General features: G+C 40.5%; 1 protein-coding gene across 2 annotated transcripts in view; it reads right to left on the bottom strand.

The window, feature by feature from the left end:
- The window catches only part of DYM (dymeclin), a 332,798-nt gene that overhangs the window by 92,783 nt on the left and 224,757 nt on the right, over positions 1-15,258 (bottom strand). For both annotated transcript variants that reach the window (XM_059140168.1, XM_059140169.1), the window contains one exon: positions 14,586-14,688. In XM_059140168.1, the coding sequence (XP_058996151.1) occupies positions 14,586-14,688 (103 nt within the window). The remainder of the gene's footprint in view (positions 1-14,585; positions 14,689-15,258) is intronic.

The following is a 15,258-nucleotide window of genomic DNA, read 5'->3' as shown; positions in this document are numbered from 1 at the left end:
AAAAACAGCCTTTACTTACTATACTTGCTCCTTCAGGTGTATCATTTAGTGTTCCCCTAGTAAAAAATGTAGCTAATGCTCACCACTAGCCTTTGTGACTGTCCAATCAGCGTGGTTGTCTTAAGCTCTTTCTCGATACAGAGGCTGGCAAACCATGAACCATGGGCCAGACTGTTTGTGGCCTATTTTAATATGACCTTTTGAGCTAAGAATGGTTTTTACATTTTTAAAGGGTTATATATAAACCAATCAAAACAAAAGCTAGATACTCCATAAAAAGATAAGCAACAGAGACTAGCATGTGTCCTACAAAGTCTAAAATATTTACTCTCTGGCTCTTTATCAAAACCCTTTGCTGACCACCACTCAGAGAGAGTAGTGGGAGATGGACCTTAGGAAGGAAACAATATTTGAGTTCCTAGATTTAGTAAGATTGTCTATATCTGTTATACTTGGAAGTCGGCTTGGTGGGATATAAAACCCCTGTGCTTTCTTTGAGTAACTTTAAAATGTGATTCCATTTTCTTCTGGCATAAAACACTGTTGTCAGAAAGTGTGTTGACAGCTTCATTTTCTTCCATTTAAAGTGCCGGGTCTTTCTGCCGACTATCCCTGAACTACCATCTCCTTATCTCTGTGTTGGTACCGGTGGCCCAAAGCACAGAAATGTGCTTTCCACATGCAGTTTTGACTCTTTTTTCTCTTCTTCTTAATTTTAGGAAAGTTTTCTTGAAGTACAGCTTTTAGTAGTTTTCCTCCTTTTTAAGGGATTCCTATTTTATAGTTGTTGGATCTTGGCCTATATTCTTTAGTTACTGTCTCTCAAAGCCTTTTCCTTTCATTCCTTTTTGCTTTCAAGTTTTTTACTTTTCATATTCCGTTACTCTTAAGGCATTATATTTATTTACTTAATAAATACTTGTGTACAGCTGACATTTCTAAAATGATTCTTTTATTTAAGAAAAATATCAAATTTTTAAATAATTCTGTTATGTTTTTCTGTTTTATCTTTTTTTAAAGTTTTGTTTATTTATTTAACAGAGATCACAAGCAGGCAGAGAGGCGGGCAGAGAGAGAGGGGGAAGCAGGGTCCCCACCGAGCAGAGAGCTCGATGTGGGGCTCGATCCCAGGACCCCAGGATCATGACCTGAGCTGAAGGCAGAGGCTTAACCCACTGAGCCACCCAGGCGCCCCTATCGTTTTTTGTTTTTTTTTAAAGTAATCTCTACATCCAACATGGGGCTCGAATTCACCACCCTGAGGTCAAGAGCCACCCATTCTGCTGACTGAGCCAGCTGAGCACCTGTTTTATCTTGTATGATTTTCTTAGTTTCTTTTAGTTATTTGGAAAGGTTATTAAATAGTTTTCATCTATTTTATGGGTACATCGCATGCTTTCATTATCAGTACAGATATTCTTATTCTCTTAGTCTCTTTTTTCTTCTACCTTTGCACTGCATTTGACTGACATTCTCTTTTGCTCATTTCTAATGAAGTTAGTTTTTTTTTTTTTCCTGAAGAGTTTATTTATCTGAGAGAGAGACAGCATATGAGTTAGAGAGTGAGAGAGAACACCAGTTGGGGGGAGGGGCAGAGGAAGAAGCTGACTCCATGCTGAGCAGGGAGCCCCATGTGAGACTCCATCCCAGCACCCCAGGATCATGCATGACCTGAACCAAGAGCAGACATCAACTCATTGAGCCACTGAGGTTCTCCTAAAGTTAGTTTTCTTAACACATTAGGAGGGAGAGGTAGGTCAAGGTAGCACTTTTCTAGTTTCAGGACTCTAGGGCTATAGTATGAAGCGTTCCTAAATATAGTCATGCCCCTTTTGGGATCTCATGGCTCTCTTCTCTAACCCTACATTTATCTGAATTTTCTTTTTCTTTGCTTAGTGTCCCTGACCTCCTCTGTGGGCTTATTTCTAGTAGCTTCACTTTAGTGTGGGGCTTGGCCCTCAAGGAAAACTTGAGCTGTTTAGTTTTAAAGGTTCATGGGGCTCACAGTCTAGAACTCCTTCAGCTCTTCCAGCAGACAGCTTACATTCAACCACGAATTAGAGAATGCAAAATCCCTAGTGGTTTCACATTGCTCTCCTCAAACTGGTCTTTCCAGAGAGCCCATTCTGGCTACTTGGGGGTCCTCCTGTCCTCAGATCTCTCAGATGTCTCTTTGGGTCCTTCTAGTTCCTCCCATACACACAGTGATCTTGTAGCTCTCGGTAGTCCGGGTTTGACGTGGCCACCATGCACTCTAGCTTGCTGCAGATGTTAGTGTGAGTGAGTGAGTGCTGATGCATTCTATCTGCTGTTTCCGTAGGGAAATTTCAGGAAACTAAAAAACTGTAAAGCTGGGTCTGTCTTCCAAGAATTCTCCTCACAAAGCTGATACTCTCAACCACTCTCCATACCGACTCTAAGTTAAAGGCCCTTTCACTACGTGAGATTCAAATGAAAACCTCCCAAAATTTTTACGATGCCTTCTCAGAGAAGCCTTTTATTTGCAGCATTCTATAAACCATAAGCTGATTTATCTTATGTATAAATATGTCCATCACTCAGTGCTATCTACAAATGTCTGTCTCAAATCCTTAAAGAAAAAAACGGCACCATGATTCTCTATTTCTTACTGAGCTCTTCCTGTGCTGGCCCGCTACTGTTCTGTAACCCTAGGGCGCACTATTCACACTATATTCCAGGCTGTGTTTTAGGGGACATTGTTCACACAGAATATGATGTGGGTGGAGTCCCCTCTGATTGTGCATTCCCACAATCCTATACAAATCCGTTTCTATCTGCCCAGTGTATCCTTACAGAAATGATGGAACCAGAGAACACTAATGCTAAGGAAATCACACTCAAAAATCTACCTCAAGCTAGATTTTATTTTTATTTTTATTTTTTTTTTTATTTTTAAAGATTTTATTTATTTATTTGACAGAGAGAGATCAGAAGCAGGCAGAGAGGCAGGCAGAGAGAGAGAGAAAGAAGCAGGCTCCCGGCCGAGCAGAGAGCCCGATGCGGGGCTCGATCTCAGGACCCTGGGATCATGACCTGAGCCGAAGGCAGCGGCTTAACCCACTGAGCCACCCAGGCGCCCCTTATTTTTATTTTTTAAAGATTTGTCTATGTATTTTAGAGAGTGAGAGACAGCATGCACGCAAGAGCACGGGGCGGGGGCGGAGACAATCTCAAGTAGACTCTGGGCTGAGCACAGAGCCCAACACAGGGCTTGATCTCAGGACTCTGACATCACCATCTAAGCCAAAATCAAGAGTTGGGCGCTCAACCAACTGAGCCACCCAGGCTTTCCTACTTCAAGATACACTTCAAAGGCAAAGAAATCAAGGGTCATGATGATGAAATAAGTTGCCCAAGCTCACAGCAAATTAAAGGTAAAAAACACAGAGCACAGGTCTTCAAATTCCCAGGCTGTTGCTGTACCTGAAATTTTTCTGATTTCTCCTCAATCAGCAGTGGTTCAAGACAATTATCGGTGTGATCCAGATCATCTCCTTCCCGGCCTCAATACCCTGAATTTTTGAGATGTGAACACCACGCTGTCAAGCTCCAGGAGGCTCCTTCCTCAAGCCCTCTGGCCTCCCTGTTCCATCTTGCTAGAACACGTCTTCTGAGTAGCCACCCGACTTGTCTTTGCTCAAATGCTACCTTCTCAATGAGGCAAGCACCCCACTGTCCATGCATTTACACTGCTAACTTCCCATTGCCAGCACTCTCCATCCCTTCATCCTGCTTCATTTTCCCATGGGACCTTCTAACATTTCATTCATTCATTCACCCGTGCTGACAGTCATTAGACATTGCTCTTCATTAGAACATAGGCTTCACGAAGGAGGAGATTTTTATCTTTACTGGTATCTTCACAGGGAAGAGGGAAGTACCTAAAAAAATAGTAGTAGCTAACAACATGTGGGATTAAAGAATAAGGAATTTTAGAAACCATATGGAGTGTGTTTACACATGCATTACTCTTTTGTGGCTGTTACTATCAACTGTTAACCTGGAGAGTGTTAGTAATGATATGATAGAGCACTTACAATGGGTAAGGGAAATTCAGTACTTGGAATTGGTTAACGAGCAGAAGCACTACTCATAATGAAACAAAAAAGTTACTCTTATCTGAATTAATGAGCAGTGTAAAACAACTTCATAAGAGAGATGGTCCTTAATTATTAAAGGCTCAGTACCTTTTAGCCTTAGAATATGACCCTAAAAAGGATGCCATTAATTCAATCACAAGAATGGTCAGCTGGCATTGCATATTCCAGAAAAAAAAAGACAGGTTTGAGAGCAACACAATACTCTCCTCGTGACCTCAATCAAAATGCAAACTTGAGGTCATAGAAGATACCAGGTGAAAGATTACAGGGCCCTCACATGCGTGAAAATAATTAACCATGCCCCAGTGATTACTGAACAAACAGGCTAAGTAATTTCATTTCCCTGGCACCAAATGCATCTAAGGACTGAATTTAGTTCTTATAGGTCAACTTTCCAAAAATAACTGCTTTGCTGTATTAACAAATGAAGAAAATACATTCCAATCATGAAAAAGCCTCTAATAATGGTCAAAGCACAAATTAAACTGCCTTTCTACTTTCCTACATGTACCATTTCTCATGACTGAGATCTCCAAATTCACATCTCAGAAACTCAGGTAATCCATGAATAAATTAATAAATAATTTAGGTTTGACTCCCTCTGTTGTTAATGGAATCTTCTAATAGCTGAAGTCTAGATAGATCTGATGCTCTCTTGCCTGTCCTTGCATTTGTAAGGTGATCCTCAAATGTTCTTGTGAAGATTAAGAATTTTCCAGAAATCCACAAAATTTCCAGAAAAACAGGCAGAGCTGAATTCTCAAATATAATTTGTTTTCATAAATTTAATCAACTATGGAAAGAGCTGAATTTCTACTCATACAATGAGTAAGATTACTGGTTTTTCAGGGTCTTATTTAGAGAAACAAAAATAAAGTGCCATTTATAAAACATTTGCAGCTTTGACTATAATCAACTGTAATAATAAGATACCAGCTCAAAAAAATTCTTTTCATTTAAACCCCTTTTGTAATACTGCTTTTTAATAACCCTCATAATAGCCGAATTAAAGGACCCCAACAGAAATCATTCATCCCACATAAAACAAACATTGCCTTTTCTTCTTAGCTTTGTTTTACAAGCTACATTATTTCCAGATGACGCTTGAGGGGACTATGGTTTCAAGAATTAGATGCTTAAATAGACAGCTGCTTTCTATTTGCCATGTAAATCAAGGATATATCAAAGAAAATTCCAAATAGTAGACTTCTTTTCTTCCTATTCGGAACTACCAACTCAGGCAGAAAGGGAGATAGAGAAATCAATAAAAATTTGAGCAAATGGAAAATTAAAATTAGGATTTCTTAAATAAATAAAAGAAAATTTGGAGACTGTCAGGAAAAGGTATTTTCATATAAGCTCTGCACAGCAGCAGGTAAGAATTTTTTCAGTACAACAGGAAGGGGAAAACACTGTGATCACTAGTTTTTACAAATATATCACACAGAGCTACTGAATTTAATATGCATGGGTTTTCTGTACTCTTTAAACTTTGCTTAGAAAGTTAATTAATCATTGCCAGATTTCAATGCAAATGCATCCCATTTCCTTTTATAAGCCAGAGGAAAGAAAATAAGGGTTATTTAAGTATTTCTGATGATAATTTTTCTTAAAAAAAATCCTTAAAAAGAATATTCTGCCATACTCCTTAAGAACAGATATAGGACAAATTTCCTCTTGAGGAATAAAGAAATGGGAATTATCTTTCCCTCAACAGAGGTGTGTTTTCTAAAAACAAAGAATTTTTTCTAAACAAGAAGGGAATCCTTCGACTAAATATTGTCCTTAGAATCCTAAGAACATTTCTGAAACTCGTAATTCAGAAGTGTACTTAAAGATTTTTTTTTTTAAATTTAGAAGTATACTTAAAGCCAAGTTATAATACAACCTAGAAAACCAGTCTGATTATGTTAAAGTTAGGTCCAGTTTATAATTAAAGTGGTGGTGGCAGAGGGGGGTTGTTCACTTGCTAGAAGCTTTATTTATTTGAATTTTAAAATCAACTGTTGTAAGGAAGAAACTTCCTGGGATCTAATCAATGTGGGGCTTGAGACCTATATGAAATCAAAACAGTTGTTTCTTTTTTTTTTAAGATTTTATTTATTTATCTGGCAGAGAGAGAGCACAAGCAGGGGATGCAGCAGAGGGAGAGGGAGAAGCAGGCTTTCTGCTGAGCTGGGAGCCTGATATGGTGCTCGATCCCAGGACTCTGGGATCATGACCTGAGCTGAAGGCAGGTGCTTAACTGACTGAGCCACCCCAGCGCCCCAAAGCAGTTGTTTCTTTTAGAGATGTTCACCAACCTTATTCAGAAGATTTGGTCTTTTTTTTTTTTTTTTTTTTTTTAAAACACAGCAGTTTCTACATTATGAAAGTAACTACAAAGATCTTGATTCAAATTTCATGATCTTTCTTGAAGATCTGGTTGATCCTAGAGCTGGATTAGAGGAAATACCTGATGACTTAAAACATCTTGAAAGTCTCAAAGGAAAAATAAACCAACACAAAATCCCCAACACTTGTGATTTTCTGTCTTTTGGTGACAGTCATCTTGGTGGTATAAACGTCACCGTGGCTGAAATTTGCACTTTTTGACCATGACATTGAGCATCTTTCAATGTGGTTACAGGTTACTTGTATTGTCTGCTTTGGAGAAATGCCTATTCTGTTCCGTTGCCCATTTTCTTTTTTAATTGCTCTCTTGCATCACAGTCCAACAGGGTACCCAGTTGGCTTTCAGGGAGATGATTCAGGGGTCCATGCACTGCCATATTGTTGGACCCTGGAGTCTCACACCAGATTTCCTGCATCCAGCCAGCACGTGATGAGAGACATGTGGAAGATAGCTCGGGGTGGTGGTGGCGTGGGGTGGTGGTGATGATGACATCACTTCTGCCTACTTCCCACTGACTATAGCTGGTCTGATGCTCCCGCAACCACCAGACAAAAGCATGATGGAAAGTAGTGCTTAGCTGTGTAATTAGGCAGAGATGGGACTGGTGAGCAACCCAATCACTGGCTCACCCAAGGCCTCGTGGGACATCTGGCATTCAGGAGGATGGCTGACCGACTAGAAAAATGCCAGTGCAAGCCACTGCTTTGATCTTGGTGGCCACTCTGGTGTGGTTCACCTTAGGGGCTCTGGGACACACTCAGCCCTGGTATATTTCTAAGATCAGGGAGCATGCTGAAAAGTGAGGGCCTCCCTTTGGGGTTGAGATTCACCCTTTGGTGCCAAATAACAACTGAGGTGTCCCCAGACAGATTAAAGACGCCTCCTCATGTTGCTGCTCAACTATGAGTTTACGGTGGCTTCCGTTGTCTCCCCCTCTACTGATGACATAGCTCTCCTGAAGGAAGACTTCCCCATCACCAGAGGGCACGCACACATCTTCGTCTCCTGAGCTGGCTTCTGTTGTCCCAGAATCCCTCTCCCAAACATGAACTGCACAGCGTAACTGCAGTAGCTAATGCTTACTCAACACTTGCTATGCACCAAGGTTCCTCCCTGGACTTGTTCATTCATTTAATCCTGACAACAACCCTGGGTAGTAGGTTCTACTGTCACTCCCATTTTACAGATGGGGCAATTGAGGCCAGGAGAGGCAAAATGATCTGCCCAAGGCCAGACAGCTATGTAAGATACATAAATTACAGAACCAGGTTACAAAACAGTCACCATTTTTTAAAAATTGGACTATCTGTCCTTTCTGTGTCTGAGCTATTAAGAATTCTTTACATATTATGAATACTAACTAGTCCTTTATTAGATATAAGATTTGTAAACATTTTCTCCCATTCTGTGGGCTGTCCTTTCACTTTCTTGATGGTGGCCTTTGAAGCTCAAGAGTTTTAAATTTTGATGAAGTCTAAGAGTTGTCTGTTTTTATTTTGTTACCAAAGATTTACTCCCATATTTTCTTCTAAGGATCGTACAGTCTCTGCTCTTACATTTAATGGCTATGGTCCATTCTGAGTTAATTTTTGTGTATGGTGTGAGCACCTATCACATGCCAGACATTGTGCTGGACACGAGAAACCCAAGGGCGATGACATGCTGTTTTCACCTCTATGCCTTATTCAAGAAGCATAACCCCAGACTGTTTTCCCACTTCAATCTCTCCTTTCAAAATACTACCTGGCTCAAAATGCAACTCCTTGCCATGAACACTGGGACAATTCCTTCCCTACTTCCCCCAAACTGTTCTCTCCCTTTTCCGAAAACCCCCAAGTCTGGTTACAGACCTCTTACAAAATTTGTCATACAGAACTGTATGTAGCCACTGAGAATCCCTGTGTATAGGTGCTAGGCCCTCTTTGTTTTTATCTCTCACACCATGCTAAAGTAATCCCCAAACAGAAGTTTTAGCAACATCCTGATTAATGCCCCCATCACTGGAATAAACGCCCAAAAGTGATTCCTTCAAAAGTAACATCTAAAAGGAACGGTTTTAACAAAGGCAAATTTCATCGTTTCCAACTCCTTGGATATGACAGCTCATTCCAGATAGCCATTCCCATGTTCTAGCAATGTTCAATGTTAAATGATAGAGGCTGTCTATTCCAGCCTCTATACCCCACAGGAACATCTCCAAGTGATAGTCTCACCCAGAACCAACACTGAAATACAAGAAGTATTATGTAGTACGTATGCGCATTTATGACTGTGTATGTAAAAGAAGTGTTTTAACACTAGCTCAGTAAAGGCACACACGTGTAAAACAAACAGCTGAAGATATTTTTCAAGATTACCTATCCATCAACTGTTTCAGTCAAATGAATTTAAGATTAAAGAGTACACACTAACAAGGAGTCTTAAAAATATAACTGCCTAAAATACAAGGGAAGAAAACTGGAAAATCCCTGATTCAAGTTTTCTTGTTATGTGCAATGAGTTCAGAATATCTTGTAATATATTTCTGAATAAATAAATGTCTAAAAGCAAATATAAATGAGATAAAAGACTCTGAATAAGAGTTATTGGTTCAGGGTGGCTCAGTCAGTTAAGCATTTGACTCTTGACTTCAGCTCACGTCATGATCTCAGGGTTATGGGATCAAGCCCTGTGCTGGGCTCTGCAGTCAGCGGGGTGTCTGCATGGGATTCTCTCTCTTCCGCCGTCTCTCCCCCACCATTTGCTTGAAGCCTGTGCATGAGCTCCCTCTTTCTCCAAAATAAATAAATAAATAAACCTTAAGAGTTATTGGTTCAAAAGGTTAGGTCAAATGGCATACTCCAGGGTTAGCAATATTTTAGGATTCCATGCCGAGGATAAGCCATCAAGACTTGATCAAAACAAATTTCAAACACATGGTGCTTGCTCTTTAGGAAGTTAGAATTTAAGATAGCGAAGTATTAGATCAAGTAGAGGTCGAACAACCTGTTTTATGTATACTGAACTAAAGGAAAGAATACTACAACTACCCTTTGAACAAGAAAGCAGCAATTTAAATATTTTTTTTAAAGCCATCGCTATACTCACTGTGGGGCTCAAACCCATGACCTTGAGATCAAGTCACATGCTCCACCAACTGAGCCGGCCAGGTGCCCCAGAAAAGAAGCAGTTCTGACATAAAGATCATGCACAAATTAATGAGAAAATATAGAATTCAGCTTAAAAATTACACATGTCCCCTGCATGTGAGAAACTATCTTTTTTGACTAGGGAAACAACCAAACCACTCAAATTTAATGTCTTACAGATATAATTTAGATCTGAAACTCTGCAGTTTCGGACGCCTGAAAGAGTAGTGGAGGTGTGGACATGGAGCTTCATCCTCATCAATTAATTGGTTAATATTTAGCCTACTTTTTTCAGCCCAAGACAGAACAGACTCATGCCTTCAAAGTACACTCAATCCTACCGAGAGAGAAGAATATCACAGACAAAAAACAAGCATAGGATATGAAGCAGCATATATTTACTTATTCCTTCTGCATGTGTGTGCATGGATGTTTGTGCACGTCTGTGTGAGTGTGCTTGTGTGTCTGTGTGTGTAACAGATCATATATTCCACTGGTTCTGAAGTATTTTGGTCTCAAGACCCTTTTATATTGTTGGAAATCTCTGATGCTCTCAAAAAAACAATTTTTATGTCGATAATATGTATTGGTATTTATATTATGAATTAAAACTAAGAACAATTTTTTTTTTTTTTTAAAGATTTTATTTATTTATTTGACAGAGAGAAATCACAAGTAGATGGAGAGGCAGGTAGAGAGAGAGGAAGGGAAGCAGGCTCCCTGCTGAGCAGAGAGCCCGATGCGGGACTCGATCCCAGGACCCTGAGATCATGACCTGAGCCGAAGGCAGCGGCTTAACCCACTGAGCCACCCAGGCGCCCAAAACTAAGAACAATTTAAAGCACGAGAATACACAAGAACATGTTCTGTGAGCTGCCAATGAAACGATCACTCACCACGAAGCCTCTGGACAACTCTACTGTTCAGTCACAGGTAAAGGAAAGTAAAAATGAGAACTTAGAGAACCACTGGAATGTGTGTGTGGACACATACACACAGACACATATATAGAAGTTAGTAACATGGGTGCCTGGGTGGCTCAGTGGTTAAGCTGCTGCCTTCGGCTCAGGTCATGATCCCAGGGTCCAGGGATCGAGTCCCGCATCGGGCTCTCTGCTCAGCGGGGAGCCTGCTTCCCTCTCTCTTTCTGCCTGCCTCTCTGTCTACTTGTGATCTCTCTCTGTCAAATAAATAAATAAAATCTTAAAAAAAAAAAAAAGAAGTTAGTAATGTTATACTTGCTTAGCATTCAATGATAAACTCTTAGCTGCTATTTACATTCTAGCTGATTTTTCTGATTCTGTCTCCATCTTTTTGGTTGCATCTTTTTAGCTTATGTCCTTGCAATTACTGTTTAAAATTAGATGGCAGAGTCAGTCCTTTAGAAAGGTTCCCAGGTTGGTTGATGATCAAAGGACAATATAAGGGGCACCTGGGTGGCTCAGTGGGTTAAAACCTCTGCCTTCAGCTCAGGTCATGATCTCAGTGTCCTGGGATTGAGCCCTGCATCGGGCTCTCTGCTTGGCAAGGAGCCTGCTTCCTCCTCCCTCTCTCTGCCTGCCTCTCTGCCTACTTATGATATCTCTCTGTCAAATAAATAAGTAAAATCTTTAAAAAAAAAAAAAGGACATTATAATTTGGTTCCTTATGGTTCTACCTAGAATAAGACTTAGATTCCTCTTATCCTAAATACTTGCCAAGATGATTGTCAGAAATTAGGGGAAAAAAGCTTAGAGGACACTGTAACAATATTCGTAATTTAAAAACCACAGGTATAGGTTTAAAACACAATTACAGCTCATTTATTATTTTTGTTTTACTTTATATATTCAGGTCTGTCGTACATGACTCAAGTGGCTTTAAAAAAAAAAAAAAGATGTGGAAAGATTCTCCTTTAGCAATTCTTCCCTGCTCTAGTCACTGAATTCACTTTTAGGAAACCCTAAAGACAGCAAAGTGCAGTCACGTGGCTGGATGGACTGCCCGTGCTTTCCCAGACGTCTTTACCGCCCCCGGAGAGAGGCTGCAGAAACAGCTCTCCCTCTCTGTGCTCAGCATTCTCTCTCCCAAAGAGGACTTGAGTGCAGTTTTTGTTTTATTTCCCCTTCAGCAGCCAGTCCCCTCATTATCTAGAACTTGGTGGAAGGCTTCAGGTCTCCCCTGAGCAGTCCCACCAAACAAGGCCGTACTGAAGGATGAACACTCATGCTTTTTTAACTTGCTATTTGTTTTCTCTGTTGTTACTCAACGGACTTGTGAATTACACAGTACAATGAGGATAAGTGTTTTCTTAATAAACTCAGAAAGCTCCAGGCAGACTGAGAGTACTCTGTGTATTACAGTGAGAAGAACACATGATTATTTTTGAGCACTTATTCAAACCCATCTGATCCCGGTGGGAAAGGACAGTCACGGCTTGGATAGAAGTGACCTCTTATGCCGTCAGGGACCCACTGCAGCATTTCGACCCTTTCCTTTCCATCTTTTACAAATATGTGGTCTACAGCATGAGTCCAGAACACAGAGTTTTATGTGGCTGTTGGCAGAGACGTTTAATTACGATTTCCAGGGAGGGGAAAAAAGGGAGAAACATTTTGTTTTCCCAGTTAATGACCAATTTCAAAGAGAATGACAGTAGGAACATGGCTTCAAATACACAGATCACTTACAGTGTTTTGCACTGTGGGAATGACAAGGGAACACGCTCAGTTATGATTAAAGAAAACACACAGCAGCACTGACTTCTCTCGTCCCCACATGGCTAAGTGGCAGGAAGGACCCCGCCGCCATCACCACTAACGAATCAGGGTGACCCACCCTCTGCAATGAACTCTGAGGAAAGGCGGCAAAATTCGAGTTCATTAGCCCATCTGGAGTCTGTTGTGATTCGTAAAGTCTCTCACACACAAATGTTAAAATAAGGACTGTCCAGATTCTACGTAGAATTTTCTGTGTATTTCTATGAACCAGATACTTTAAAAAAATCATTTTTACCTAGTGAAAATGTAATGCAAGAACAAATCAGCAACTTAAAAACTATCAGGTTCAATAGTAGAACTGGTGTGTCTGTTAGGGGCTTAACCTGTCCTTTCATTGCATAATCACTTTCATGACTGGCGGATACCATTAAATATGATCCATTTTCTCAAAGACATAGTGATTTTCTGGTCTCCCATTACAGGAGAATGCTGCTAGCACACCCTCAACACTAAATACATTCAACACATTTTTGTGGAAGAAATGACACAGGAGTGCTATATAAGCAAATGATAATTATATAAAAATAACAAAACATTCCTAGAGGAATTGAAGGGGTTTTTTTTTCTTTTCATTTTTGGAGAGGGAAGGGTAGAGGGAGAGAGAATTTTAAGCAGGCTCCACCCACAGCACGGAGCCTGATGCACGGCTCGATTTCACAACACCGAGATCATGATCTGACCTGAAATCAAGAGTTGGATGCTTAACGGACTGAGCCACCCAGGCATCCCTGAATTCAAGTTCTTAATAAACGCAATCCCCACAGCCACTCAGAGGCCCCAACTGAGGTTTTCAAGGAATGATTAGGAAGAAATATTTTTCTTATAACAAGTTCCGGCTCGGATATTATGCTAATTTTTGGAAAAAGTTGAGAATATTCAGTTAGCAGGAAAATAATCAAAGATACTTTTTTTTTTTTTTTTTTGGTAAAAGAGAAGTCCTTTGGAATTACACACTTAATACCTTCATGGGAATGACAGGTCATCACATCACACACATACACGAAAATAAATAAAAGGGAAGAAAAACAGCACGAGTTGGGCTGCGGCTGCACCCAGCCATCTCTGTTTATCAGCGACCGCTATCGGGACTGGAGGCCGTTCCCACAGTCTCGTATCAGCACAGCCATTTAGAAATGAAACAAACCACAGGAAACAGAACAAGTCGCCGGCTGTCTGGTATGCATCACCACTTCAAACTCCGAACTTAAAAATTCTCTCATGAAGTACTTAAGTATCAACCCACTGAGAGTTGTTGTCCTTGTTAGAACTCGATGGACTACTTCTGTGGTCTGTGACAAGATAATTTTTAGCATCCTCATCCGAGCCATGTTCCAAAATGTAAGGAAGGTCACGGACAGTGGCACTGCCTGAAGGGACTCCTAATATTCTCCTTCCTGTTATTCTAGACCACTCATGCCTGTGCCGCTCCCATTCCACTCTGCTGTCATTCTCTGAGGTGAGGTGGGAATAAGTTCTTTATCTGTCAAGTGGATGAAACCATGGCAACACACGAGTGCTGTCCCCGCTGACCGTGGCTCACAGGACCAGTGTGGCACACTGAGCTGAGCGGAGCCACTGAAGAGTGTCTCTCCCTGGAACGGAGAACTGGGGCTTCAAGACTGGTCAGGTGGCTAACGATATGACATTCCCAGGGCGAGAGGAAGGCTGGAGTGGCTATTTTAGGTCCAAGTCAACACGTAGGGAAATCTGGCCAATCGAGAATAATAGCTCAAGAGAAAAGCGGAAGCAAAGGAACCAGAGCCTAGAAACTGAAGAGCCTCAAAAAGACAGGATGTTATTGAATCCAAAAGCTTCTCAAGTTCAGGTTCTGGTTCTCTGTGAAATCCAGCCCCTGTACCCCCGCCCCTCGAGTTCAGTGACAAACCTCTGCATGTTTTCTGTGAAACCGCTCCTTTTGCTTCCATGGAACTAGTTTGAGTGGGTTTCTTGCCTGAGGTAACAAGGGTCCTAATTATTAACAGTCACTGGCTTAGGGTTGACTTTCTTTAACCACTTGTTAATAATCACTTAAAAGTTTTCCCATTGATGTGAGACAGCACTCCTTTATCTGCATATTAGAGGCACCAAGATCATAGTCAGACCTTGAGAACAGAGATCGTTACTTATGAGCCTTACAATGAAAGGAAAGCTTGTTACTGACAATGTAAGGTTAACTACTTACGTAATCTGGTAGAGGAACATCGTTGGCATTCAGTGACCCTCTCAAGGACTGTGTGGCTTGTTCCAGAACTTTGTTGTGTTTTTTAGACAGCAAGGAAAACAAACTGAAAGAAACAAAAAACAAAAAAAGAGAGAAATAAGTGTCTCCTTTTCTGGGTTTTATACGGTATTATAGTTCTGCAGAATGTCATATTCTAAAATACACATGTATGATTTTTTTTTCTTCATACCTGTGTTAACAGCAGGATCAATGATACCATCGATATAACAAAAAAATAAAGTGAGGAGAATGTTTAAATTACAGGGATTCAAAAGAATAAAAAAAAAAGTTTGACAGCTTAAAATACTACTGCAAACATAGGAGAATTTTCCAGTATCGAGGAAAGAATAGTGGACAGAGATTCAGACAGACTAAGGGGCACTGGGCTTCCTGAGTCACTCTGAGGGCAAGCTATGACGAGCCCCTTAGACGTGTACCTCAATTTCCTCATCCTTCAAAGAAGCGTATTGGATTAAATTATTTCTCTAGGATAAGAGAGTCAATCACTTTCTATCACAGCTTTATCTTTAAGATTTCCACTTCTGGTCATGATGGACTAACTGGCCCCAAATTAACCTTCCTGCTATTAATACCTTAAAAAATGGACAAAAGATATGAAATGACTTTTCAGCTG

The sequence above is a fragment of the Mustela lutreola genome, chromosome 11 (genome assembly GCF_030435805.1).
Source record: "Mustela lutreola isolate mMusLut2 chromosome 11, mMusLut2.pri, whole genome shotgun sequence".
NCBI lineage: Eukaryota > Metazoa > Chordata > Mammalia > Carnivora > Mustelidae > Mustela > Mustela lutreola.
Note: the sequence above shows the minus strand (reverse complement) of the source record. Positions and strands in the feature narration are given on the sequence as shown.